Raw genomic sequence first — 25,604 nt, 5'->3', positions numbered from 1 at the left:
ACATCTCTCTGAGCGTTTTTATTGATAGGAATTGGTTTGTTTTCCATCAGACCTTATTTAGAACATTCTTATCCTCAAATATACAGGATGGCCGCACATCCCCCTTAAAGTATCATTTCTGAAACGAGATTTCGTTGTTCAAAGATGAATATATAATATTTACATCTACCGAGTATGATTCCCTCTATTTCTTACGGAAACTTGTTGTTAATTCATAGCTCTATAGAAACAGACAGACTAAAAACTACACGCCCTGTTTATCAATTGGTCGATATACATGTATAAGCAGTTGAAACTGACAGGACTGAAATTCCACCTAGAGCGACCAAAAAAAAAATTTACGGAGTGCACGAAATAATCATGATGATGTCAGACTCGGAAGTATTACAGGAGACTATTCGGCTGTTTCTTTTAGCTAACAAACTTGTGTATATTAATTGACAGTATTGTAAACAACATCTTTATTTCTCTCATCCCGTTACAATAAGTTCAACTTTAAATTCCAAAAATACAATTTAGGGAGCAGAAAATACATGGACTAAGGTCAAGATGTAGTAAATGAAAGGTGCCTACAGTTTTATGAAATTCAAGAAATAAATTCTTTTAATGATGCTTCACAATAATATCTTTGTTTCATATGGTTTACTGGGGCTTAAATTTTCGGTAAACACATTGAAAAACCATGTTTTAAACAACCATGAAATATGAAGGATAAAAGTAACAAATCTCGAAGTGTTGTCTATTTTTGACAAATGAAATATATCAAGAATGACTGTACTCTCCAAAACCCGCATTAAACAAGCTCTTGACCTCTTCTTTAAAATGATGTCAAATTGAATATTAAGGTACCTGGACTACTGTTCTCGTGATTAAATATAGAATGTCAAAATATTGTTTTATTTTCTACATAATTCCTTTGAGAAGTCGTAAAATACGGGAAAAGATTCACAAATCAATTATGACGTCATAATTATGGTTCCAGCACCAAAAAAGACACTCTGGAATCATTTACTATAATAATAGATTTTGACCATAAAGATGTACTTTGTTAATTTTGGATATCCTCTCTTTAATATGAAAATTGCTAAAACTGTTATTTGCATCGTATATTGTTTGCTAATCTGGATTCTTTTGACAAGTCCAAGAGCGTCTTGGCATGTACTAAGGGTGCCAAAACACAATAGGTCCGAAACGTGGTTTCACCCTACTCGGAAACGAAAGTAGATTGAACGAAAATGGCGGGAGTGAAGAGGAAAACTAATACTGCTAACAGTAACGCGAGTGCTTCACATGGAGCGGAATCAGATTCAGATGAGACGAGTGTCTCGACAACCAGTTATTTACAAAATCAAAACAAAGAAGAAAGACTGCGGATAAGAACAGGATACCGTCAACTGATGGGCACACTTGTTGGCAAGTCTCTGAAATAAATCACCACAAGTTTTAAAAGTGTTTTTGGCTTAGAGGAAAACGTTCCAAGAATTAGAATTGACATTGTATCATGATGAATTAAGCCCATTTTTTCAAAATAAATACGTTCGACTCTGTGTGATATAGTGTAATAGATTAATAATAGATTTTACTGTTTCTTGTGTTTGTTTTAGAACAAAAACATGACATGATTAACCCAGAATCCACAAGTCTCACAGAAGCCTTGAAGACAGCCAATGACCTCAACAAAGATGGTTGGTTTTAACAATATACAATTCAAATGTGCTGAATTAATCTTTTACTAAAGCATGCAGGATCCTGATTTACGATATGTTAATTTAGTATATAAGTACATTGTGTCCCAAGATATCCTGACATAACACTAATTTGCTTAAAGTGACACAATGACTCAAAAAACACTTTGATTAATGTGACACAATGCCTCAAAAAAGATGTTTTACTTTTTGTTTGACAACATAAATAAGAAGATCTATACAAAATTTGGTGTTACGGGAGGTTTTATTATAAGTCATCACCTAACAGTTTACACGTTGTTAAAACTCATCTGGAATTATACATGTAAACAAATTGTGTTGTTTTGGACAATAATTTGAGTGTCGTTGGATTGCAGTTGCTCTCTGAAAGTAATTACAGTGGGATTGATGCACTGAGATTGAAGTTATTTGATGTCTGTAGTAATTAAGAAATAAGCATTTATAGAGAGTGCATCTTAATAAAAATACAAATGATATTAGTTCTTTGAGACATCAGGTTTCACAGAGAGACCACTTGCTCATGATATATTTGCCATGCTATGGTATTTACATTACCCTGCCCTTGCCTTGCCATGAAGCTCAAGGGAAACTAAATAGTTTTGTGGTAGCCCAAAAAAATTTCTCCATTTAATTCGATTTATTTACTTTTGAGCACCATAATTTTTTGAAAATTTTTTTTTAAAAATGTGGGAAAATTCAATATTTCCTAAGGACCAATAAATCAGTATGTCACTGTAATTGTTCGCTGTTTAAAAATACCTCGATCGGAGCTTAAAAGATGTTCATTCAATAATATGAACAAATTCCTAGAATTCTCCTTTAATACGCCCCCTCTACCTTGTCATGTTTCAATACACAGCTAAAAATAAAAAGTCTATTGAGATTTTGCATTGCAAATGCCATTTAAGTAATGGTAGTGTAGAAAAATATTGTGAGGTGTCCTGTACACTTCCTAATGGAAAATGGCTGTAGTTTTGTAGCTCTCAGTCTGAAAAAAATTGGATGGACAACCTGGGAACTACAGTTCCTTGTGTGTTAAAAAGTTGCAATTTGTGGCAGACAAAAAAAGGGACATATTTCTAGTATATTCTAATATTGGTGAATCATTTATCCAGTTGCTTCATAAATTTAGATAAGATTGAGTTAAGAACAAATGATTTTTTAACTAGTTAAATATGACTTCACTTTAAGCAAACATTTAAATTTTGAAATGTACATTTATGTGTATATAATTATTGATGTGTTTTGTGAAATAATCCAACTGTGCATGTATTTTTATCCTTTGTCATTGCTTTTCAGTTAAAATGCCGAGGGAGGGTGCGCTGGATTCTGCAACCATCTTGATGATTTCAAATTATGGCAGGATGAAAGTTGACAACTTGAAGACTGACTTTCTCAAGTTTGAACCAATAGAGTATGCAGAGAAATTGGTAAGTATAGTTTCTTTGCCCATTTATTCAATAGTTTTTAGCTCACCTGAGCCAAAGGCTCAAGTGAGCTTTTCTGATCACAATTTGTCCGTTGTCTGTCGTCGTCGTCGTCGTTGTCGTCGTTAACTTTTCACATTTTCATCTTCTTCTCAAGAACCACTGGGCAGATTTCAACCAAATTTGGCACAAAGCACCACTAGGTGAAGGGGATTCAAGTTTGTTCAAATAAAGGGCCACGCCCTCTTTAAAGGGGAGATAATTGAGAACTATTGAAAATTTGTTGGTATTTTTCAAAAATCTTCTTCTCAAAAACTATTCGGCCTGAAAAGCTAAAACTTGTGTGGAGGCATCCTCAGGTAGTGTAGATTTAAGTTTGTTCAAATCATGGTCCCCGGGGGTAGGAAGGGGCCACAAGAAGGGGATCAAGTTTTACATAGGAATATATAGAGAAAATCTTTAAAAATCTTCTTCTCAAAAACTATTGGGCCAGAAAAGCTCAAATTAAAATGGGAGCATCCACAGGTAGTGTAGATTTAAATTTGTTCAAAGCATGGTCCCCGGGGGTAGGGTGGGGCCACAATAGGGGGATCAAGTTTTACATAGAAATATATAGAGAAAATCTTTAAAAATCTTCTTCTCAAAAACTATTGGGCCAGAAAAGCTCAAATTAAAATGGGAGCATCCACAGGTAAAGTGTAGTTTCAAGTGTGTTCAAATCATGGTCCCTGGGGGTAGGGTGGGGCCACAATTGGCGGATCAAGTTTTACATAGGAATATATAGAGAAAATCTTTAAAAGTCTTCTTCTCAAAAACTATTAGGCCAGGAAAGCTTAAATTTGAGTGGAAGCATTCTCAGATAGTGTAGATTCAAGTTTGTTCAAATCATGGTCCCTGGGGGAAGGGTGGGGCCACAATAGGGGGATGAATTTTTACACAGGAATATATAGAAAAAATCTTTAAAAATCTTCTTCTCAAAAACTATTAGGCCAGAAAAGCTCAAATTAGAATGGAATCATCTTCAGGTAGTGTAGATTCAAGCTCGTTCAAATTATGGTCCCTGGGGGTAGGGTGGGGCCAAAATGGGGGGATCAAGTTTTACATAGGAATATATAGAGAAAATCTTCTTCTCAAAAACTGTTAGGCCAGGAAAGCTCAAATTTGAATGGAAGCATTCTCAGGTATTGTAGATTCAAGTTTGTTCAAATCATGGTCCCTGGGGGTAGGGTGGGGCCACAATTGGCGGATCAAGTTTTACATAGGAATATATAGAGAAAATCTTTAAAAATCTTCTCAAAAACTATTTGACCAAAAAAGCTCAAATTGGCGGGTAACCATCCTCAGATAATGTAGATTCAAGTTTGTTCAAATCATGGTCCCTGGGGGTAGGGCGGGCCACAATGGGGGATACATTTTTATACATAGAGAAAATCTCTAAAAATCTTCTTCTCAAAACTATTAGGCCAGGAAAGCCCAAATCTGAGTGGAAGCATTTCCAAATTGTATAGATTCAAGTTTTTTTAAAATAATAGTCCAGTGGTATGGTGAGGCCACAGTGGGGGATGCATTTTTACATAGGAATATATAGAGAAAATCTTTAAAAGTCCTCTTTTTAAAGACCATTTGGCCAGAAAAGCTTTAACTTGTGTAGAGGCATCCTTGGGTATTGTAAATTTAAAATCACAGTCCCTAGTGGTAGGGCGGGTCCGTGATGGCAGTTTGAATTTTTACATAGGAATATATAGAGAAAATCTTTAAAAATATTCTGGGAAAGTTTTTCAGTCCAAAACTCAGTACTTAGTGTGAAAGCACAGGTTATGCAGATATAAGTTTGATGAAACCATGATACCCTAGAGAAAAGTGGGGCCACAAAATGGGGGGGGGGGGGTATATAGGAATAGAGAAAAATCGTCTTACAGGTACAACAACAAAAGGGGCTTGGTATTTACCAAAAGAAAGAGGTGGATAAAAATTGGCAGATTTTCAATTTTTTTAGCAAGATCTACTGTACTTAGTTGTCAAGATATTTTGAAACTGTAATGCTAATTTGATCAGAATTAAGGCAATTGTTGCTCAGGTGAGCGATGTGGCCCCTGGGCCTCTTGTTTGGTATGAAATGTTTACACTGTTGGTTTTCTGTCTTTCAGATATCTTTTGTTAACCAGGGACAGCCTCGTCAGTCACAGGACATAGCAATATCAAATCAAGGATGGATTAATCTAGGGAAGGCCTCACAAAAATTTTTCATGAAATCACCAGCTTTTCATTTCATGTAAGGGATAGATACATGTACAATGTTATTATTGACATATGCAGGTTAGATGCTTGTACACATACATGTGTATTGGCAGATTTGGCAAACATCGATGAGTAAAAATTTCACTGGGATAAAGGTACAAAGATTATTGCGGATACATGTTTATATGAAAATTTAAATAGAACTGCATTTAATGCATCAGAATTTGGAATTCTCTATTTCTGTTCTTACAACATTTACAGGAATACATTGTAGATGATTGCATGCCCTTTTAAGGGATGCTTTATTTCGTATCTTTGTAAGCATTCCTTATGCATCAATTCCCTATCTTTAATACATTTCATCTTGAACCATCAATATTTTGTAGACATTAGATGAATAAAATACATTTTACTTTATCATAGCACCCGGTAACTAACCATATATAAAACAAATTACATATATCTCAAACTTCTAACTAAAACTAGAGTACATCTTACTTCGTTTGATTCCACTTTCATAAAAGGTATCTTTTATAAGGTATCTTGATACAGTTGTCTATAGAAGTGTTGTTCATTGTAGGGCTGGGTCTTTTGAGAGGGGAGAGCCTGTGAAAAAAGTTCGACGAGCTCCAGATTCTCAGAGATTGGACAAAGAGAATCTGAGTGACAAAGCTACTGTACCTAAACAGGTAACACAGAATATTCTTTACATTATTACAACCTCTAGAGGTTTCAGACTCCACTGTTTTGAGAGAAAACTTGAACTGATAAAATATTCATTGAATGTAATAGTATATTGGCTTTGTATTATTGCTGATCTTCAAATTTTCAGCTGAAGTCATTTTATGGCTTTGTATTATTGCTAACTCTCTGATCCTCCAATTTTCAGATGAAGTCGTTTGATGAATCAGATAAAAGTGAAGCCACTACTGCAGAAGTAGAAAAATTGTTAGATTTACTGCAGAAGCTTTACAGGGAGAATGAACGTAAGTGTTGCATGAACTTGAGTAGTGGATAGGAATTTAATGTGTATGTACAGTAGGGAAGTTCAGCCTAACATTATGTGTGGTCATTATATCTAACATCCATATCCAACAAAACTGTGGACTTTTGGTGTTTTGTAAATAACCAAGATAGTCCCTGACTTTTCTAAAAAAAATATTTAAACTTCTCAGCAAGTAATAGGAAGAAAGTGAATGTGAAACCAATCCGTATTTCTTGGCTCTGATTTACTATATACGTAGACTGGAGGAGCTCTGCTAGATTACTATTAGAAAATAAAAGGGGATAATTTACCCTGTCCCAATGAATATCAAGAGCACAAAAAGAATAGTTCAAAAATATTATTACGTGTACTTTTTAGGATATTATCTGACTGTCTACCAAAGTACATGTACCGGTATGTCAAAATGTTAGAGTCTATAGAAGGCTAGGGATATCCTTATACATGTTTTGTTTTGTTAAAGACTTTTTGTATGTAGATAAATTGTATAAGGACTCGCTTTAATAAGCAGAGTACTAGTAGATGGATAAGTTGTGATCATACTCTGAGGCTATTTTTCTTTTCATGTAGGAAATCCAATTTGTTACTTTGAGTTTGTGTTACACCCAGAGTCTTTCAGTCAAACAGTAGAGAATATGTTCTACACATCTTTTCTTGTCAGGGTGAGTATAAATAATGAATCCACAGATGTTATTTGTATTTGATTTGTGTGTTAAGATCTCTTTCAAAGAATTAATTTTACTACATGTTGCCCATTAGTATAGTAATAATCATGTTAGAAGAAACTTATTTCCCATAATAAACTTTGCACAAATCTGTTTTCTAGGATGGCCTGGCAAACATTAAATTGGATGATGAGAAACTGCCATTAATTGGTAAGTGAATTGTGCTTTGGTTAATGTAGACTTGAATAAACAGTTAACTAGTTCAGCCAGTAGAATTATTTATCAAAAATTTACAGCTTTGAGGAATCATGCAGGAAACACAATAGATACTCGATTTTCTTGAAAATATCAGTTAACGTTGTATATTCAGTACTTGTAAAGTACATAGTAATGCAAAGTAATGCCTTGTAATGCCACTAGATTTTGGAAACAAATGCATTGCATTACCATTACTTGTAATGCTAAATTTGTGGCATTACACATTACTAGCATTACTTGAAAATATGCAATGCATTACCATCACATTTAGCATTACCCCAAACCTGGTAATTAATTATTAGAAATTCCACAAATATTGACCCTCCTTCCCCTAGTAAATAAGATTCCATCGTCATGATCATGTAACACTGCATATACTGAATAGCTGTATTATATAATACATGTAAATATAGATAGTATTATTATATGTAGATAAACACACTTTGTACTTTCAGAACCAATTCAGAATCCAGAACAGGAGAAAGTAAGGAAAAATCTGCCCCATAAACAAGCAGTGGTTAGCCTGTCCCCTCAGGAATGGAAGGTACAATCATGCGAATAAGCAATATATGCAGTAAAGTAAGGTTCAGGGAAATTTCTGGGGACTGATGAAAAATCAATGTTCCAGCAAGTAAAATTATATTCACAAATTGGCTTTACACCATTGAAAAATTGCTAGTGAACAAAAAAAGTTATGTGTATATGGCATTTTAAGTTGCTTTCTCTAAAATATCTATTAAATTTTCTAAAGATTACTTTGATGTATGAGTTCTACTATTTTCTCCAAATACTACATGTATTGTCATTTACTGAAAGATATCTGCCGACACTCTTGTACATACATTTATATATGCATCATGACATATTTTCAGTTACCATTTAATTATTTTAATTATCAAAATATGTTTCTCTTTAGGAATTAGTTGAAGTATATAAAATCACTGATCCGTTAATTCCAACGAGAGTGTGTAGCACCTTGGATAGTTCAGCTACAAAGAAGATGAGAATGAAATAGTGCTGTGGTAGTGTTTCTATTTCTCATTTTGGGTAAGATATGTTTGAAAAAATGATAATGTATAATTAAGAAACTTTAATGTGTTCAAAACTTATTAAGAATCGAAAAAGCATCTAGATAAAAGCACTAATTTAGTGTTTCAAGTTGTATGGCGTAATGCATTTTGAATTTACCTTGGTTGAAAATAGAATTTACCTTTATCATAATGATAAGAAATGAATTAAATGATTTTTTATTGATGGACGTATCAAAGAAAAGATTGACCGGAAAACTTCATCAATGCACTATGCGCATTGATGAAAAAAGAACAGAGGAAAGTAGATTCGGCAAAATTTTATATATAAAGTTATCAAAGAAATGTTTTGACCATTCAGGAGGTCAATATCTCGTCAAACTAATAAATATTAAATGACAATGCTGTGTTGATATTACTGCCAATGCAATATATATAGGATATCTCATAGTTTGTGAAGGTATATATGATTTTTATCCGAGTTGTGTGTATTAAGGCTTGGGGATAGAAATCACTTAATTAGTTGGATAAAAAATTATATAACATCACAAACCATGAGGCATTCTATTTATCACATGTTTAATTATGTTTTAATGTGTATATATTTTTCTATAGGATTTTTTAATACAAAAATCCTATACCATTTTGATAGAAATACAAAAAATATGCTGTAATGTCTTGACATTGTACTATCAAAAATTGATTACCGTACATGAGTGATAGCTACTGAATATTGAGCTAAACATGTGATAAGTCGTAATCATATCAAACACTTGTGTCAGATCAGGTGAAGATGATCTGGAAAGGTTAATTTTTATAAAGACATGCAAAAATTTAAAATGTTTAAAAAGATTTTCATCTTCGCAGTTTTTCTCTTTTAGTTCTCCCCCTGAAGATGCAGGCAGCAAATATCAGGATTATCAAGGAGGCTGTGCATTGTCCACAGGTTGAATTGGAACAAGCAATAGAGTGGCCAATGTCTCTATACCAGGACTTTGTCTTTTAAGGCAGTGAATGCCTACGTGGCAGTTGCTTTGTAAAGAGGGACATTCTAGATTTGAAATTCTGTCAGTGGTACATGAACATGCTATGCAGCTTTTAAGGATTTTGTCCCCATAAGAAGAAGCAGTGTCTTTATAGATCTGCAAAGTGTGCATGTTTATATGATGATGTTTTCTGTTCATATATCACCCATTTGTTCATTTTTGTTATAATAAAACAGTGATAAAACAGTTTTACATGTATGTGATTTATATTGAGAATGAAGAATGAAGTATGTACATTCAAACAATAAAATGCTTTCGTTGGTGATTCATGCTGGACATGATGGTGGCGACATTGCAGAAAAAAATACATAACTAGCGGGTGATATAAATTGGCTGCACAAATACAGAACATTGCCTAATTAATTATTTAGAAGTGCACAGCTGCAGATTTGAATTGATCTAAAAATCTGAAAAAATATAGAAGGGGTTATTAGTGTCCACTCTACAACCATTTGTTGAGAAAATGGTTTAATCTTGCTCATTTACGTTGTAGCTTTGTCTCATAATAGGGTATTCCATGTTTATCTGTCGGCATGGCATCTATTTTTTGAACAAGAAAATCTAGTCTATACTTAGAACTATGTTTTTTTATGCAAATTGAAGTTATATTTCCATAGAAAAAAATGTTTGTCAATTCAAATCAAGTTGTGGAGTGTGACCGACATCTCTATACCAGCCCAAACTTTGTTTTTTCAGTTCTCTTTGTGCAAGTAAATTCTTTTTAGAAGTAGAAAGAGGTCCAAAAACCTCATATTTATTGCTTTTCTTGTCTTTTGACAACAGTTTTGGCAGAAACGAGCCAGTTCAAGAAATGTTTACTTTTCTGTCCTCAAATGTACAGAATGCCCAAACATCCCCCTTATACACGTAAACATCTAAACTACTTTATAAATCCTGTTTTTCTCCCAAAGATGATGACCAAAAGACAGAACTTTTGGGAAGTTGTGAATTCAACCATAGTTAGCTTTCTGTATTCATTGGCAAAATCTTTGAAATATCAGCTACAGTATGTACATGATAAAATTCTTCTTTGAATGAAACGGGATTTGAGCACATATATTGATATAAATGGTATACAAAACATAACTTGTTTCAAATGGAAACAATGTGATTGATTGAGAGGAGTATTTCAAGTCAATTTACCAACCAGAAGTAAGAATTTAATGTTCACAGACATGTACGAGGGTCAATCAAAAAATACGAAGACTTTTGTCATAGCTATGTTAATTAACGTCATATCATTACTAAATTTGGAAGACATAATTTAGCAATAGTTTCAAACAATTTGCAAGAAAAAAAGTTAATAAATTCCTTTATTTCTAAGAATTATTTAGAATCAAATCCTGCAAAAATGAGGTCACGGCGCACGGTCAACATTTGTGTTATGTCAACAATAAACCATATAATGTTGAAAGTAATATCTATATAAATTGGGCTTAAAACCAAATAATATTGAAACCTCACATTAAGTATAGTCATGGAATTGAATGTTCCAAATAATGACAGGATATTTTGTTTTGTCGAACAGATATTTGTAACTAAAGACAGGTAGTCCTCTTTAGAATTGACCAAAAACATCGACGTCGCCGGACGTCACGGCGCAACGAAAAGTACAAACAAAATGGATTTAACCCAGGAAAAAGCCGATACAAGTTGTGAAAATCCTCAATGGTGCAAAAAATAAGTCAACAATTATTTGCAGGTTTGTGTTTAACTGTAATAAATTTTGTGGGGATGGTGGTAATTGTATTTTGAATATAAAACAGTCCAAGAGAGAGAAGAATATCTGTAAATATTTGGTCAAAAAATAAGTATCGTTAACCGACGTTCAGGGATATCCCTACTGTAAACTAAAAGATACACGGTTAGAAAATGAAAACTTCGAAGAACTAACTTATGATTCTCGAACAAATGTGTGAAAATAAGATGTTAAAGGGTTCAGTGCCATTTTAAATTGTAAGGAGAAAGGCACAAGAGACTAAGCGTGATATAAAGATGGGGTTTATCTATAAACTGTGCGTGTTTAATCTTGACGTCATGTTTTGAACGTTACCGTGCGCCGTGGTGACAAAACATGTTGTTTTTAAAAAGGAGTAACAAAAATACCGTTTCATCAAATGGACTAAAACTTCGCATATCAATGACATAAGTATTGATGCACAGATTAATCTGTTAAGTATGACTATCATGAAAAAAATATTATACACAGCCACATTGTCTTCGTATTTTTTGATTGACCCTCGTATATTATATATCTTACATAGTGGTATCTCGTCCACCACTTAAAAGAGGATCTGTTTGACGTCGGCTGTATTTTTAAACCGAAAGTCGAATTAGCTACCGCGTACGTTTCTAGTTCCTAGTCAGGTAAAACGAAACAGCGGAGAATCCGTTTTACATATACATGTATACACATAGTCATAAACAATGCTGGGTTTTCCAGATATTTAAAAATTTCGACATACTTTAGGCTAATTAGTTTATAATCTTTTCTTCTTTATCCAAACTGAACCGAGAATGGTACCTGCACAGTAGTACAAGATGTTGAGGGCTAAAATTGAAAGATGTAAGTTTTCCGTTTGTATTTTTTTAAACTAATGGTAACGTATTAGGTGTCAATAGACAGCTTAATGTCTTTCAATACCCTTGATTTATATTTTATCCACTCGTTGACATTTAGTTATAAACAAACGTCACTGTATGAACATTTCACCCTTTTTAGGCACTTGGATTGGGATCAGCTTGGACGATAAAACCGAGTTTTGTATAAAAAAGGATTTGCGGGTCGTTTTACATTTAAAAACTTAAGGTAAGAAGCAAAATTTGATATTGACGGTGATTCAGCCTCGATATTTTCATCAGTTGTAAAATCGCATTCACGAAACAATGTAGCCGGAGAAACTTAATTTATCAAGTTACTGTGACCGATGTTGAATTAGATCTGTCTATCCTGTGTTTTAATTTAATATTGACCTTAAAAATTACTTCACACTAACTAATGTAAGAACGAGGAAGTTTGGCGTGTGACCAACGCAATATACATATGTTACAAGTAAGTATATAATTGTACCGCTGTGCAGCTATCTCCCCGCTACAACTCCCTAATATGTGGGGGGGGTGCAAGAAAATTGATCCAATAACTAGCAACAGAAGTATCTTTTCATAACACGATAGTAAATGTACCTGACCTTTTTAACAATCGCACATGTGTTGATTCGAAGTAGGTAATAAGGTCAACTCAAGAAATCTAACAGATGATTAGCTGAACGGTGGCTTCAGTAATGCATTTTAATTAACATTAATATAGAATTAATACATGCGTGGATCGGGAGGGGAGGGGGGGGGGCGGGGGTCAGAGGGGTCCAGATCTCCGTTGCAAAATGCAAATAACTGTATTTACATATACATGTATAAAATAACCAAAAATATGTCTGAGACCCCCCTCCTTCCGGGAAACTTTAAAAACCGTCGAAACCCCAACCACCCTCACTCCCGGTAAAAAATTCAGGATCTCTGCATGCAATAAAAAAATCCGTCTTCATTGTTTGTTTTTTTTTTTAATTTGAACTAAAGCATCATAACATGGAGTGAATCACCAAGAAGAACAGTTTGATTTTTAATTGAAAAACAGGTCCTAAAGTACTTTAAAGTAACTCCAATATGCCTAAAAGGGCGAAAATAGAAGTGTATGTGACGACGTTTACGGAATTTTATGCTCGAGTTTCAAAACATAAGTGAATATTAGTAATACAAATCAAATGAAATTTAATATGTTGGGATATAACAAATATATAAAGCCGCAGTCTGCTTAAAAGAGTGGGATAATCCGATGAATGGAGGGATGGCTACTATCGACGGGGGTTGGACCCAAACACTACACTGTATTACGACGCGTACTTCAATAGGTATCAAATACTGTTATATGAACGAACAATTTGGTATTTTTTTAATCTTTTTGACACTTTAAATTCGAATTTACACCTATAAATGAAGAAAAACGCATAGTATGTTTTACATGCGCTGACTTTTCTCACAAACACAACTTTTTAAAGCGACTTGGACACGATTAGAGATCAAAAATTTTATTTCTATTTTTTATGTATAAAATGGTTTACTGGTGCATTTTAAATGATTGACCAAAATATTGAATGTTAAAGTCAAGTTACAAGCGAGATACAGATGTAAGAATTGGTTGTTATGTAAACAAAGCTCGAGTCTTATAGTTGTTTACAAAAAATTTAAATAAATGTAGAGTATTACCATTTCTTAAAAAAAAAAACATGTATAAACCACTTTAAAGGATTTGTGACACGATTTTGTTAATGTTTTATTTTCCTGTAAAAAATGCTAATGGAGCTGATAAAAAAAGAGATAACCAAGCATTTCTATTAAGCTGTTTGTATATCCCGCGGTGTAGTGCTGATAAGACAGCTGGTCAGAATATGCATAATTCTGAACTGATAAAGAGGCTCTACGTCAGAGGTTCGTCCCAGTTATCAGCATCAGTTCTTTGTTTACAATTGAGATATAGAAGTTACACACGTTTTTAATGTATAATGGTCAACTGTGCTGCATTTGGTTGCAACAACAAGGCAGGAAAGGGTAGTGGGCTTAGTTTTTTCCACTTTCCAAAAGATTCTAATTTGAGGAAGCAGTGGATTTATTACTGCAGAAGGAAGGATTTTACACCTGGAGATGGACATAGACTGTGCTCAGTACACTTTTCAAACAAGTGTTATGATCAGGATCCTGAGATGCTGAGTACTCTAGGCCTAGAGTACAGCTTTAGGAAACGTTTAAAACCTGATGCTGTGCCAGATATACCACTTTTGTTTGTTGAAGAACAAGGCAATTCAGAAAAACCTAGTAAAGTGCGAGGAGCATATGCAAAACGGCAGCGAGCAGAGGTAAGTTTTTTAAAGTAAAATTTACACTATAGAAAAATTTGTTTTTCTGTATTACAGTATTTATTCATATTCTTTATTATTATATTTCAAGTCTCTCAATATGCTTTTGGTAAGCATAGATGACAGTTAATATGTGCAACTGAAGCTTTGTTTTTAATACTGATACAGGTTCTAAATGAAGCTTTGAACGAAAGTTTGTCACTCCCATATGATGCTTCTTTGGAAAATATAAGTATAATCCCTGAAACCCTTCCCACAGAACCCTCCAAAGAAACTAGAAACAAAAAAGTTCAGGTTGATATTCACCCTCCTCAACGAACAAGGTCCAATCAGACAGATGAGCGAATAGTTTCATTGAAAGTAAAGCAGAGATCATTTGGCACTCAGACAGATGAAACAATAACCCAAGTTCAATCGATTTCATCATTGTCACACCAAGTTATGGAAGATATTCAAAGTGATGAACCTGAAGATAATGATGAAGATTCAACTGAGGAAGAAGAGGAAGATTCAGACGAGCTTTATCTTCCAGATGACTCTGACCTTGAAGTTGATGATGACGAGGATGGTGAAGGGGAAGTTCAGACGGCGACTTACAAGTTAAGACAGGATACAGCACCCATGGATGAGAAGCAGTTCTTAGTCAGTGAAACTGCACTAGCTGAATTGTTGTCTGTATGTCGCTACTGTAGTGCAGAATGTACACCTGTTATCAAGTTTTTTAGAGGGACATTCATTTACACATCTTCAAAATGTTTAAATGGGCACGAATTTACTTGGAGTAGTCAACCATGCCACAACACTTTGCCTTGGTCCAATCTTTTCACAGCTACTGCCATACTGACTAGTGGCTGCAATGCTACCAAAGTATTGCAAGTATTTAAGAACATGAACCTGCAGATGTTCACTGCTAGGACATACAACAGACTACAGGCATATTATGTTGTACCTTCTGCGACGAAAACCTGGGATTTTGAACAGTCCCAGTTGTTAACAGAAATAAAGGATGGACCAAGCCAAGATGTTGTTGTAGGTGGAGATGCTAGGTGCGACTCACCCGGATACTCTGCTAAATATGGGACATATACAATCATGGATCTGGAAAGGAACAAAATTCTAGATTTTCAGCTTGTTCAGGTAAAACATTCAGATGGCATTTTACCAAAGTTATGCACATTTACTATCATTTTCTAAGATGGAAACAATTTTCTTAAATATACTTTGTATCATATACTTTATGGGTTTTTTTGTTCGCAGAGTAATGAAGTCAAAGGATCATCCCACATGGAACTTGCAGGTTTGAAAAGAGCTATGGGATTTTTAAAAGATCATGTGAACATCAAAACACTAGTCACTGATCGCCATTCCATGGTCAAAAAGTACATGAAAGACTGTCATGCAGAGAAAAATCATTACTTTGATGTCTGGCACATTGCAAAAGGTAATTCAGGTTAATGCATTTCTAAATATATTGCGATTTTCATTAAATTTCTATTTAAATAACCGGCTTCTACTTTTATACTTTACTAAGGTGTATCTAAGAAACTTGAAACAGCATCAAAAAAGGTCAGCGGTGAGCAAATACGACCTTGGATTAAGTCTATTGCTAACCATTGCCACTGGACAGCTTCATCAAGTGAAGATGATGGTGAACTGAAGCAAGCTAAGTGGGCATCTGTTGTCAACCACATTGCCAACAAACATGAAAACCACTCCAGGAAGTACCCTAGATGTGAGCATGCTCCAATCAATGATGAAAGACAATGGATTAAAGAAGGTAATGTTTTCAAAATCAGTTCGGTAAAATCAAATAATTTATACTTGTTGCATTCAAGATTTAACATACCGGTAATTTTTGTCAACTTCAGGTTCGGTCCCCTACAAGCTGATGAAAGAAATCATTTTGAGCCCTTTCCTTGTAAAGGACATTGCCAAACTTTCACCTACTCACCAAACCTACAGCCTTGAAGTGTTCCACTCCGTGGTGAATCACTATGCACCAAAGAGCACTCATTTCTACTACCCGGCCATGTATGCAAGGTATTCACCAAAATACATTAACATTGCATGATAATTCTATACAGTTGCAAATACAATGTATATCATGCATAGTTTTTTTTTCTCTTAAGATTGAGTGTTGCAGCTCTGCATTTTAATGAAAATAGTGGAAGACAGCAGGCAACTTCCAAATCTGGTGAATTGCAGTATGGAATATCTTATCCGAAAGCAAAAAAGGGATTAGAGGCAGTCGTCAAACCAAAGAAAACACCTCCAACATTTAGTATGTAAATCAGTATTTACATGTACTTTTTAGAATACTATACATGTATTATAAATATCTATAAGTTTTGTTTATTGCATATTTTTTTCATTTTTTAGACTATGTGACAATAATTAAACAAGCTGTTCATGAACGGAGAAGTTCAGAGTGTCCATCATATAGATCAGCTGCACTGGATATTTCTGTCCTAAATGAAGATGTTCCAGTGCCACTCACTCAGAATTTTGAACATTTCGAGAAGGCAGCTTTAATTCGCAGGCATTCATCAAGATATGCAAGAAGATAAATTATGAACACTATAAAAAACTACATTATACAAACAAGATGAAATGTATAACTATTTATTAATTATAGGACTGATTGTGTGAGATGTGCCTTTTCTGTTTGCTTTTCATCTGGCATATCTAAAACCACAATATTGTTCTGATGGAAATGTCTCTCTTATTTTGGATACCACACATGCAGGTAATATTTTTCTGTTGCTTTTTCCTAAGAAGTGCCATATCCACCTGACAAACCGTCTATAGGCAAGATGTCTGTATACCCTGGAAATAAAAAACATTGAATGTAAAACATATAGAAACTGGGTGTTTTGGTGCACGATTTTTTAATGTCAATGTACATATATTTTCAAAAATTTATAAATTCACAGAACTTACTGGTGAGATGGTTGATTGTCATCGATTGGTCCCACATTTTGTAAATATTCATACATTGAAACGTGTAAAACATGTCGATTTAGACAATTGTCTGTAAATATTGGACTTTCTGTTATGCATTGGTGGGCCCCTGCCTCAACTTCTGCACTAATTGCTGCTATTTCCTGACAACAAATGCACTCTTGTTGAGTTGCCATGGAAATGCAAATGCCACATTCACACCTACAATTAGAAAATAAAATCTTGTTTTATATATTATGTGATTTTCTATAAATTGTTGTCATAATTATAATTTTCTATCTGGATTAAAACTGATGAAAATCAGAATAATTAACTTACCAATTAGTATTGACTTGTCTATCCTGAAAGTCCTCTACATCAGAACTATCATTGTCTGGTGTAGCACTTCTTGGAGTTTCACTAGTGTTAGCCAAAGGTTCAAACTGATACGGTCTAATGTTTTCAGCATCAGAAAGATCAACGTTTGGAATTTCATCTTCCAGTGTTTCCATTATTTTAAACTTGCTTGAATGAATGATTTGCTGTGTGTTTGATAACAGAGAGGAGAGTGATGTTTGATAACAGTGGGGAGAGTGCTGGCGAACCTCTGACGTCATGGCCAGAGCTCATTAACGCTAGCTGCTGGACTCAGCAGGCTGCATTTATCTCTGTGTTATCAGTGAATGCAGTAAAACCTGACCAGTGTTACATTAATTACAGACAGAAACTGATTTATCAGAGATATTTATAGGATATATAAAGTTAATAAAAATTGTGTCACAAATCCTTTAAACTAACTCAATATTTTCATAAACACTAGATTCAACAAAAGAAAGATGCATTTGATTGAAATTTACACCAATACAACACATATGTAAAAAATGACAATATTCGAGCTTTGTTTACAAAACAAAGACTTATGAACTCTGTATCTTGCTTATAACTTGATGTTTGACTTTCAAATTTTGACATAGCATTAAAAACTTCTATATTTATTAGTATAAACATTGAAAATGCAAAGAGATTATTAATGAATGTTCAAACATCTAAGATTTACCGTTCTTATATAGATATATTTACAACAGCACTAGCTAAGCTACAGATTCATCAAGATTGATTTGTTTTCAAAAGATTTTATTAATTATGAATTAATTATGAATTTCTTGTTTTGAAAATCCATGAATCTGAATATTGAGAAATTAAAAAAATACGTATTATATTCAATCGCCAATCATATACTAACAATAATTGCTGACTAGACCCTAAACCTTGATAATATAGAAGAGGCATATTTCCATACCACAGTAACCATATGTCGGCCTGCTTACTAATATACATGTAATACTTCCTGTGTTGTTTTCAGGAGTTAAGCTAAAAAAAAAAAAGCAGAGATGTGTCCAGCCGTGAACTACAACGTATCCAAGCTCTTTGACCGGATTAGTTTAAGGATTTTGACTTTCTTAGCTGTTCTGTTGATGTACAATATTGGGTTTGTTATGAATATATGCCAGCCTCCCACGAAAGGTAAGATTACATGCGACAATATTTTGTCAATCGGCATTTGATGCCTACCGACTACAGTTTGTTGTCCATCTATCAGCAAATATATTTTTGTTCAGAATTTGAAAGTGTGGGTAAAATCGTTTTAGGAAACTCATTCCTGGATCTTTTATCAGCAGAACGCAAAAATGTAGTTCCAGTCCTTAGTCGACAATTTTTTGTTTGACTTTAAGTGAATGTCTTTTTTAACAAAATTTCTAAATCAAAATGCTTACAGTGGATCGTGCATGCAGAGAATGCTGATGACTTACCAAGTGAACTTAAAGTGTATAAAGAAATGCTTATTGACACTTGATATTTAAGAAATGATATTGTCTTTTCTTAAAGGGACATGGTCACGATTTGTTCCGATTTTAATGTTTACAGTGCTTCAGTAAGGCATCTTCAATAGGCAACCAAAATTTGAGTATCATTTGTTGAGTTTTAAGCGAGTTACAGAGCTTACAATTCTTTGCTATGAAAACAAAGCTTTTGTTTACATTTTGAATGTTAAAGCAAAAATTCTAGATTTAAACCTAAAAAGAATGTATTAAACGTTCGAATCTGTTTATTTATGCTAAAAATGAATAAAAAGATAGAAAAATCAGCTTAAAAAAGATTTTTACTGGTATATTAAACCAATGTAAACAAAACTAGGGCATGAGCCTTGTTTATATGACACAGAGTTGTGAGCTCTGTATCTTGCTCATAATTCTACAACTGACTCTCAAATTTCACTTGATCATTAGAAATACATTCTTAAAGCATTGTAAATAATAAAAATAGTAAAATTGAATTTGAAAAAAATCGTGACCATGTCCCTTTAAATATTGTAGATTTCCTCCATTTTACAAAGAACATAACTGATCTAGACCATGTCAGAGCTAGACAGTTTGTGTACTTGGACTGCTGTGCTTCCGGTTACGATACCATCACATGGTACTTTAAGAATAATAACACAAAGTACTCGTTGAAGGAATTTCCTTTCTTGTATCAGGAATGCGAACACAATGACGAATGTCCAACTTTGTTCTCAGAAAACCAGACTCTGCTGATTCTGAAGGCTACTGTCGGCTACGATAACGGCTCCTATATATGTGTTGCCCATAACTCCAGCACTGGACAGAATATTTCCCACTTGGAGGACCTATTAGTCAGTGGTATTGGATTTACTCCTTCGATTTCATTTGAATTTGAAAAAAAAAATGCTTGACTTTTCATGTAATGACATGTGACATGGAAAGGGGACAATAATTGTACTTTGACATGATGTTAATTAAGTTTTAAGATTAAATAAATGATAGCACGTATCGGCCGTCGGTGGCAAGTGTGAGTTGGTTACATATTAAATATGGCAACTCCCTTTGAAATTTGATTTTTCTTATCCACACTCGCCTTTAAATAATATATCTCAATTTTTGTGGGGTTTTGGTGAAGTTTGCGCTCGAACGAATCTCATTTCATACAATTTGGACATATTGCCTACATTTAACCACATTACACTTTGGCAGCTGTATTTGATACGCATCTGTATGCATGGATAAGTTTATAAAATGATAAATACTTGACAGATTGTGTTGAACGGCCTAAGCCTGAACCAATTCCTCCCAGTGACGTCATCACGAACATTGGACAGAATGCCACGTTCCACTGCGCTGCCGACTTTGGCTGTAAGTCCTTTTACACACGAGATGTCAGTTGGTACATTGGCATCGTGGAAGTCCAGGATGTTAGTACACGGTACATCGTGACTAAAGAAAATAGGTAATTAACCTTCTCTGTCTTATTACATATATTTCTTCAATTTGGACTGGTAATGGCCATTTTTGTTGCTGTCCATGAATTGAATGTTTTCATTTTGTTGCAAGATTATAATAAGCGGGGGTGGGGGGGGGGGGGGGACAAAAGACGAAATTTAGAAGAGGAATGAAAATGAGTGACCAACAACTTGGTTGTTTGCTGAATTTTTGTAAGAAGGACCTTAAAAGACTAGTTTTGTACTTTGGGTGCATTTAGTGTTGTTAGCAAGAGCACTTCTATTTAAAGTTATGCATATATCAGAAATTCAAAAATTATCATATCTAATTTAACATAATTTAGTAGAATCTAGATGGGGAACATCTGATAAAAAAATATTTATTTAAGTTTTGTGAGTTAACACTTTGAATCACCTACTTTCGACAAATATTGTTCATATCATGATGGATTCAAATTTCATAAATCATATTTACATTTTTAGAGATTACAATCCTGTAGTGCAAGCCAATCTGACAGTTTTGAATGTTCAGCAGTCGGATTTTGATGTCACGTTCTCCTGTTGGGTTTCCTCTGATTCTGACATAGATACACCAAAGTTTTCTGTAAAACTCAGACAAGAAGGTAGAGGGAAGAGATTTGATTATACATAACTGCTAAGTACTAGTCATTGTACGACCAGCCTGATCTTGATATAAACTTAGTGGACGTTGTCCTTCACCAGGGGCAATAAATACGAGCCGACATTTATAAAATTACTGTTAACCATAAGTCTGGATTCTTTTGTGGGTGGGTGGGTGTGTGTGTGTGTGTTATAATTAAATACTGGTATTAAATAAAAACAACTGAATAATTCATTGATGAAATACAATTGCATATAAACTCAGACTATTGGATAAAGCAATATTGATTGGTCCATACACTTAGTCTTATAATTTTATTCTTTATAAAAACAAAATTTCTGTTGGTTTCAGTGATTAATGTGATGAACATCAAAGTGATCCTGATCATTTTACCATGTGTGGTTTTTATCCTGTTTATTGCGGGTACTACAAAAGCGGTGCATTCTGTATATGGTCCACACGTAAACTTCTATTGTAAATCTCGCGGCCTCTTAGGAGGTTTGCCTAAAATGAGTAAGTATGTGAAGTTTCAAAATGCATAAATAATTATGAATCATGCATATTCAATAGAAATCCCAATATAATTGAGTTTAAATTGGGTTTTTAATTAAACTTAAGTCACCATTGCCTTTTTTCAAAGTTAACATTTGTTTCTATAACTGAAATAATTAACATTCATTACCCATCCATAGATATTCTTGTTTCTGTTGATTTGTCAAAATTAATGTATTATACCTCATTTATACTCATTGTTTATTATTTTAAAGTTTTTATTAGGGTTGTATTGTTATTTAACTTAAAAAACCACAATACTGCAGCGCAAATTGCCATTAAAGCGTCCGGTTTAAATGTATCTTAGCCTCTGTACCGTATCTGTAAACTTGTACTGATTTTTTTTTTACTTCCTGTATCAGGTAATAATCATCGGTACCATGCCCTTGTGGTCCATGATGATAGTAGGAATGAGGACAACGACATTGCAGACCACATCACAAGTACACTGGAGAGAGAGGGATACAAGATTTGTAACCGGATAGAGGGTTTTGGTAGAGGTAGGTCCTTGTAGATAAGTTGAACACTGTACAGATGAGTACCGCATATTCAGGGGACATGGGACTCTGGGAGGTTGCAGCACCAGCGTTGACGAGGTTGCATCTCATTAAAGTCTTGATCTTTACAAAATTTTATTCATAAATGCATGTTGAATATTTTTATGAAGATGAAAATTATAAAAACCGGTTTTGATCTCAGTACTTATTGATCATGTTCTGATGAATTTAACAATAACCTTCACTGTTGCTGATAGACAACAAAAAAGTTATAGAAAACAGGTATAGAATTATGACTAACTTTAATGTTTATTTCAAAAGACAGTAGTTAGAAAGAGAAACTGTCCCTTGCCTCATTTAACAGGATGAAACAATCGTGGCTGCTTTCGAGATACTTGTTTCTAATTATTGACAACTCCATTCTAAATGTTTTAGGAGTGTTCTCCCATTTTGGCGGGTACCTTGAACAGTCAGCCTCCGTAATCATCCTCGACATGGAGAGCGACTCTGACGACTCCAACACATTCAGAGTGTTCATTGAATCTAGTCTCAGAAACATGGCCGACTCACTGGTAGGGTTCACCGTCATCCAGAGAAAGGGGATTGAGAATTCAATGATGGACTCGGTGGAATACAAAGGTCTTAAACGACTTCAATGGCCGGGGTCCGAGAGCTCAGATCGACGACGACAGAAGTTTTATAAACAGCTTCAGCTGCGGCTACCAAAACCTGTGAAACTTGATGAAAGGACTCCTTTGCTACAAAACGTGTAGAGTGCTGGGATTTAGTTACTTGACTGCTCATTTTTAGCAATTTTATTTATATTTTAGCTAAAGTATGGTTGTCAAAGCGTCTCCCATTGCCTCGGGTGATACTTGCCTAAATTTATATCAAGTGTGAATGAACTACATGTATTTTGAAATCATATCATGGAATTGTCTCAAAGGCGCTTTACAACAACTGTGAATAGTCAGAAATATGATTCCATTACCGAAGTTATCTAGTCCTTCTTGCTGCAACATTTCACCATTGCTCACCTGATGTCATAAAAGAAAACAAGAAATAAATCAATTAATCTATTCAATAATGTATAAAAAAAGGTACATCGTATCTTCAAGTTTTCTATTTCAGATATACATTGATTTTAAGATTATGCGTATGATATTTATTTAATTTATTTAATGAATGATAAATTTTGATTAGATTTATTCAAGAAATGAGATTAAAAAATGTAACAATATATACGGGGCGTATAGAACTGAGCAACAATTTATGTGTAAAATACTTTTATAGGCACATAAAAACGAGTGTTATATTAAATATGGATTAATTTTTACTTGTCGTTCAACAATAAAAAATACAAGCTAGATATGAAATTAAATTCCTTGAAACATTTTGTTGACCACCAAACTCCTTAAAGCTACAGAATCACATCATCCTCTACTGTTACTTATTGGATAGTGCCAGGTAAATGAAATGAAGCAGAACGATCGTAAAAACTAGTCATAAACAATGAAAAGGCAAAATGTATCAAATTATTAAATAAGCCTCGAGCTGTCCATCCTGTCAGATAGTGTACTGTCCTTGGGGCCAACATGCCTCGGACTCTACAATATCTGACTGAATGTGCAGTTTTCGGCTTACAACCATTACTTACTGTCAGCGACACTGCCTCAATAAACACGTATAATAGTGTAGGAAACAATATAGACAGGAACATTTAATATGTAAAGTTACTATCATTGACGTTTCAATTTGATTCACCTCTGAAAACTATGTCACACCAACAAAGGTAGGAAGAAGGAAGCTGGGCGGTGTCATGACAATCTTGTAAAGTTCATGCGTACCGCTGTTTTAAACATTGGTGCTGCTGTTTCGTCGCATAATATGACTATTTTGCGAGAAAATTTGGACCAATGGCGGGTAAGGTAGCTATTTTTAACAGGATTGAACCTGAACTCGTTTTTGACAATCGCACCTATGTTGATTTGAGGTAGGTAATAATTATAATGTCATCTCAAGAAAACCAACAAATGGTCAGATGGTGGGTGGTTTCAGTTGTGTATTTTGATACAGAGTATTTCCGTCATTATTGTTTATTTTAAACAAAAGCATCGAGACAGTTCCCGAGGATAACAGATTGTGACATTTGATTGTTAAATAGGTAGTCAAATATACGGTTTGGAATCGTAGGAAGAAACACCAGTGTGCCTAGAAAGGAATAAAAATAAAAGTCCATGGATGATGTTTACGGAAGTTTACGCTATTTCATAACATAAGTGAATCTTAGTAATTATATTAATCAACCATGATAATTATGATATGTTGGGATATAACGTATATATGCTGTGATCTGCACAAAATAGCTTGTTAATCCAATGTAAAGGAATGAGAAAGGATAAAACGTTACTGACAAGTCACGCGAGTGTGTGAGGCTGTTATAAGAATAGAATTTTTATTAACTTTAATAATCTGGTTACTCCTCTACAAATTTGGTTAATTAAATCTCCACTTTACACAAATCTATGTATCAATATACACAATAAATGGAGAACAGCACACAAACATGCGCTGGTTTAACTTCATACATATAAATTTTTAGTTGATGTAATTACTTAGTTACAGATAACATACTGACCATTCATGTAAGTTCAAAGAAAAATATTACAGTTTTTATTCAAATCCTGTGGTTGCAATTTTAAGTGTCTTTAAGTTCAGGAAGTATCAGTACGCGGCATTAATACGTACCATCTCCCCCTCAACAAAAATACTTTATACAGGGTTATTTTTGCCCCTCTACCCTTGCAAACTGATTCGCACCGTCTTGAATTCGCCCAGTCACAGTTGTGTTTAAAATGTCTTAACTTCGTCCGCTGACAACGAGGGCGAAAAGGGAAAAATAAAACGGGGAGATTATTTCCCTGTTCACTTGTAGCCTATTCACAAAATATCATAAGTAAAAAATCTAAATATTATCTATCAAAAAATTATTTATGAATGTTTAAACATTCTGATTTCCCATTGCTATATTAATATATTTCAACAGCACACACTTCGCCAAAAATTCAGAAATTGCATGCAATAACTTTATAATAATGATATAACTGCAAGATATAAAAAACCGAGACACTAAATAATGAGAAATTCAGGAAATACTTTCCTGATTCTCCACTTCAAACAATAACTGATGATCAGACCCTTGAACCTTCATCATAAAGAGGGATTTCCTCTTTCCTCGATTTACTGCAGTAAAGAGATGAGTTTGCTTACTTTTTATTCAAATGAGAGCAGATATGTGTCCAGCCGTGAACTACAACGTATCCAAGCTTTTTGACCGCATTAATTTAAGGATTTTGTCTTTCTTAGCTGTTCTGTTGATGTACAATATTGGGTTCGTTGTGAATAAATGCCAACCTCCCA

General features: G+C 34.2%; 4 protein-coding genes across 5 annotated transcripts; 3 read left to right on the top strand and 1 right to left on the bottom strand.

Annotated features, from left to right (window-relative positions):
* Window positions 1-401: 401 nt before the first annotated feature.
* LOC128181867 (EP300-interacting inhibitor of differentiation 3-like) lies at window positions 402-9,560 on the top strand. The gene is made up of 11 exons (XM_052850416.1): window positions 402-1,413; window positions 1,605-1,685; window positions 3,006-3,136; window positions 5,281-5,405; window positions 5,952-6,060; window positions 6,261-6,357; window positions 6,945-7,036; window positions 7,201-7,249; window positions 7,753-7,841; window positions 8,214-8,344; window positions 9,207-9,560. The coding sequence occupies exons 1-10, from the start codon at window positions 1,236-1,238 to the stop codon at window positions 8,310-8,312; spliced, it is 1,050 nt and encodes a 349-aa protein (XP_052706376.1). The 5' UTR covers window positions 402-1,235; the 3' UTR covers window positions 8,313-8,344; window positions 9,207-9,560.
* A 2,107-nt stretch (window positions 9,561-11,667) lies between these two features.
* Window positions 11,668-23,625, top strand: LOC128181535 (uncharacterized). Of its 2 annotated transcripts, XM_052849969.1 has the most exons (9): window positions 11,668-11,937; window positions 12,094-12,180; window positions 18,582-18,742; window positions 19,594-19,917; window positions 20,329-20,521; window positions 20,997-21,136; window positions 21,487-21,648; window positions 22,050-22,187; window positions 22,620-23,617. In XM_052849969.1, exons 3-9 carry the CDS (start codon window positions 18,610-18,612, stop codon window positions 22,955-22,957), a joined length of 1,428 nt encoding a protein of 475 aa, XP_052705929.1. In that variant the 5' UTR covers window positions 11,668-11,937; window positions 12,094-12,180; window positions 18,582-18,609; the 3' UTR covers window positions 22,958-23,617. The 2 variants fall into 2 exon arrangements, with proteins under 2 accessions (XP_052705929.1, XP_052705930.1); XM_052849970.1 differs by lacking the exons at window positions 11,668-11,937; window positions 12,094-12,180 and having other exon boundaries at window positions 18,602-18,742; window positions 19,594-19,696; window positions 19,795-19,917; window positions 22,620-23,625.
* On the top strand, window positions 13,919-16,845 carry LOC128181534 (uncharacterized). The gene is made up of 7 exons (XM_052849968.1): window positions 13,919-14,278; window positions 14,447-15,415; window positions 15,536-15,719; window positions 15,810-16,055; window positions 16,147-16,318; window positions 16,408-16,559; window positions 16,658-16,845. The coding sequence occupies exons 1-7, from the start codon at window positions 13,928-13,930 to the stop codon at window positions 16,843-16,845; spliced, it is 2,262 nt and encodes a 753-aa protein (XP_052705928.1). The 5' UTR covers window positions 13,919-13,927.
* Window positions 16,885-18,019, bottom strand: LOC128181536 (P2X purinoceptor 7-like). The gene is made up of 3 exons (XM_052849971.1): window positions 17,558-18,019; window positions 17,219-17,440; window positions 16,885-17,104 (listed from the first exon to the last, which is right to left on the bottom strand). The coding sequence occupies exons 1-3, from the start codon at window positions 17,833-17,835 to the stop codon at window positions 16,951-16,953; spliced, it is 654 nt and encodes a 217-aa protein (XP_052705931.1). The 5' UTR covers window positions 17,836-18,019; the 3' UTR covers window positions 16,885-16,950.
* Window positions 23,626-25,604: the final 1,979 nt, after the last annotated feature.

The sequence above is a fragment of the Crassostrea angulata genome, chromosome 4 (genome assembly GCF_025612915.1).
Source record: "Crassostrea angulata isolate pt1a10 chromosome 4, ASM2561291v2, whole genome shotgun sequence".
Taxonomy (NCBI): Eukaryota; Metazoa; Mollusca; class Bivalvia; order Ostreida; family Ostreidae; genus Magallana; species Magallana angulata.
Note: the sequence above shows the minus strand (reverse complement) of the source record. Positions and strands in the feature narration are given on the sequence as shown.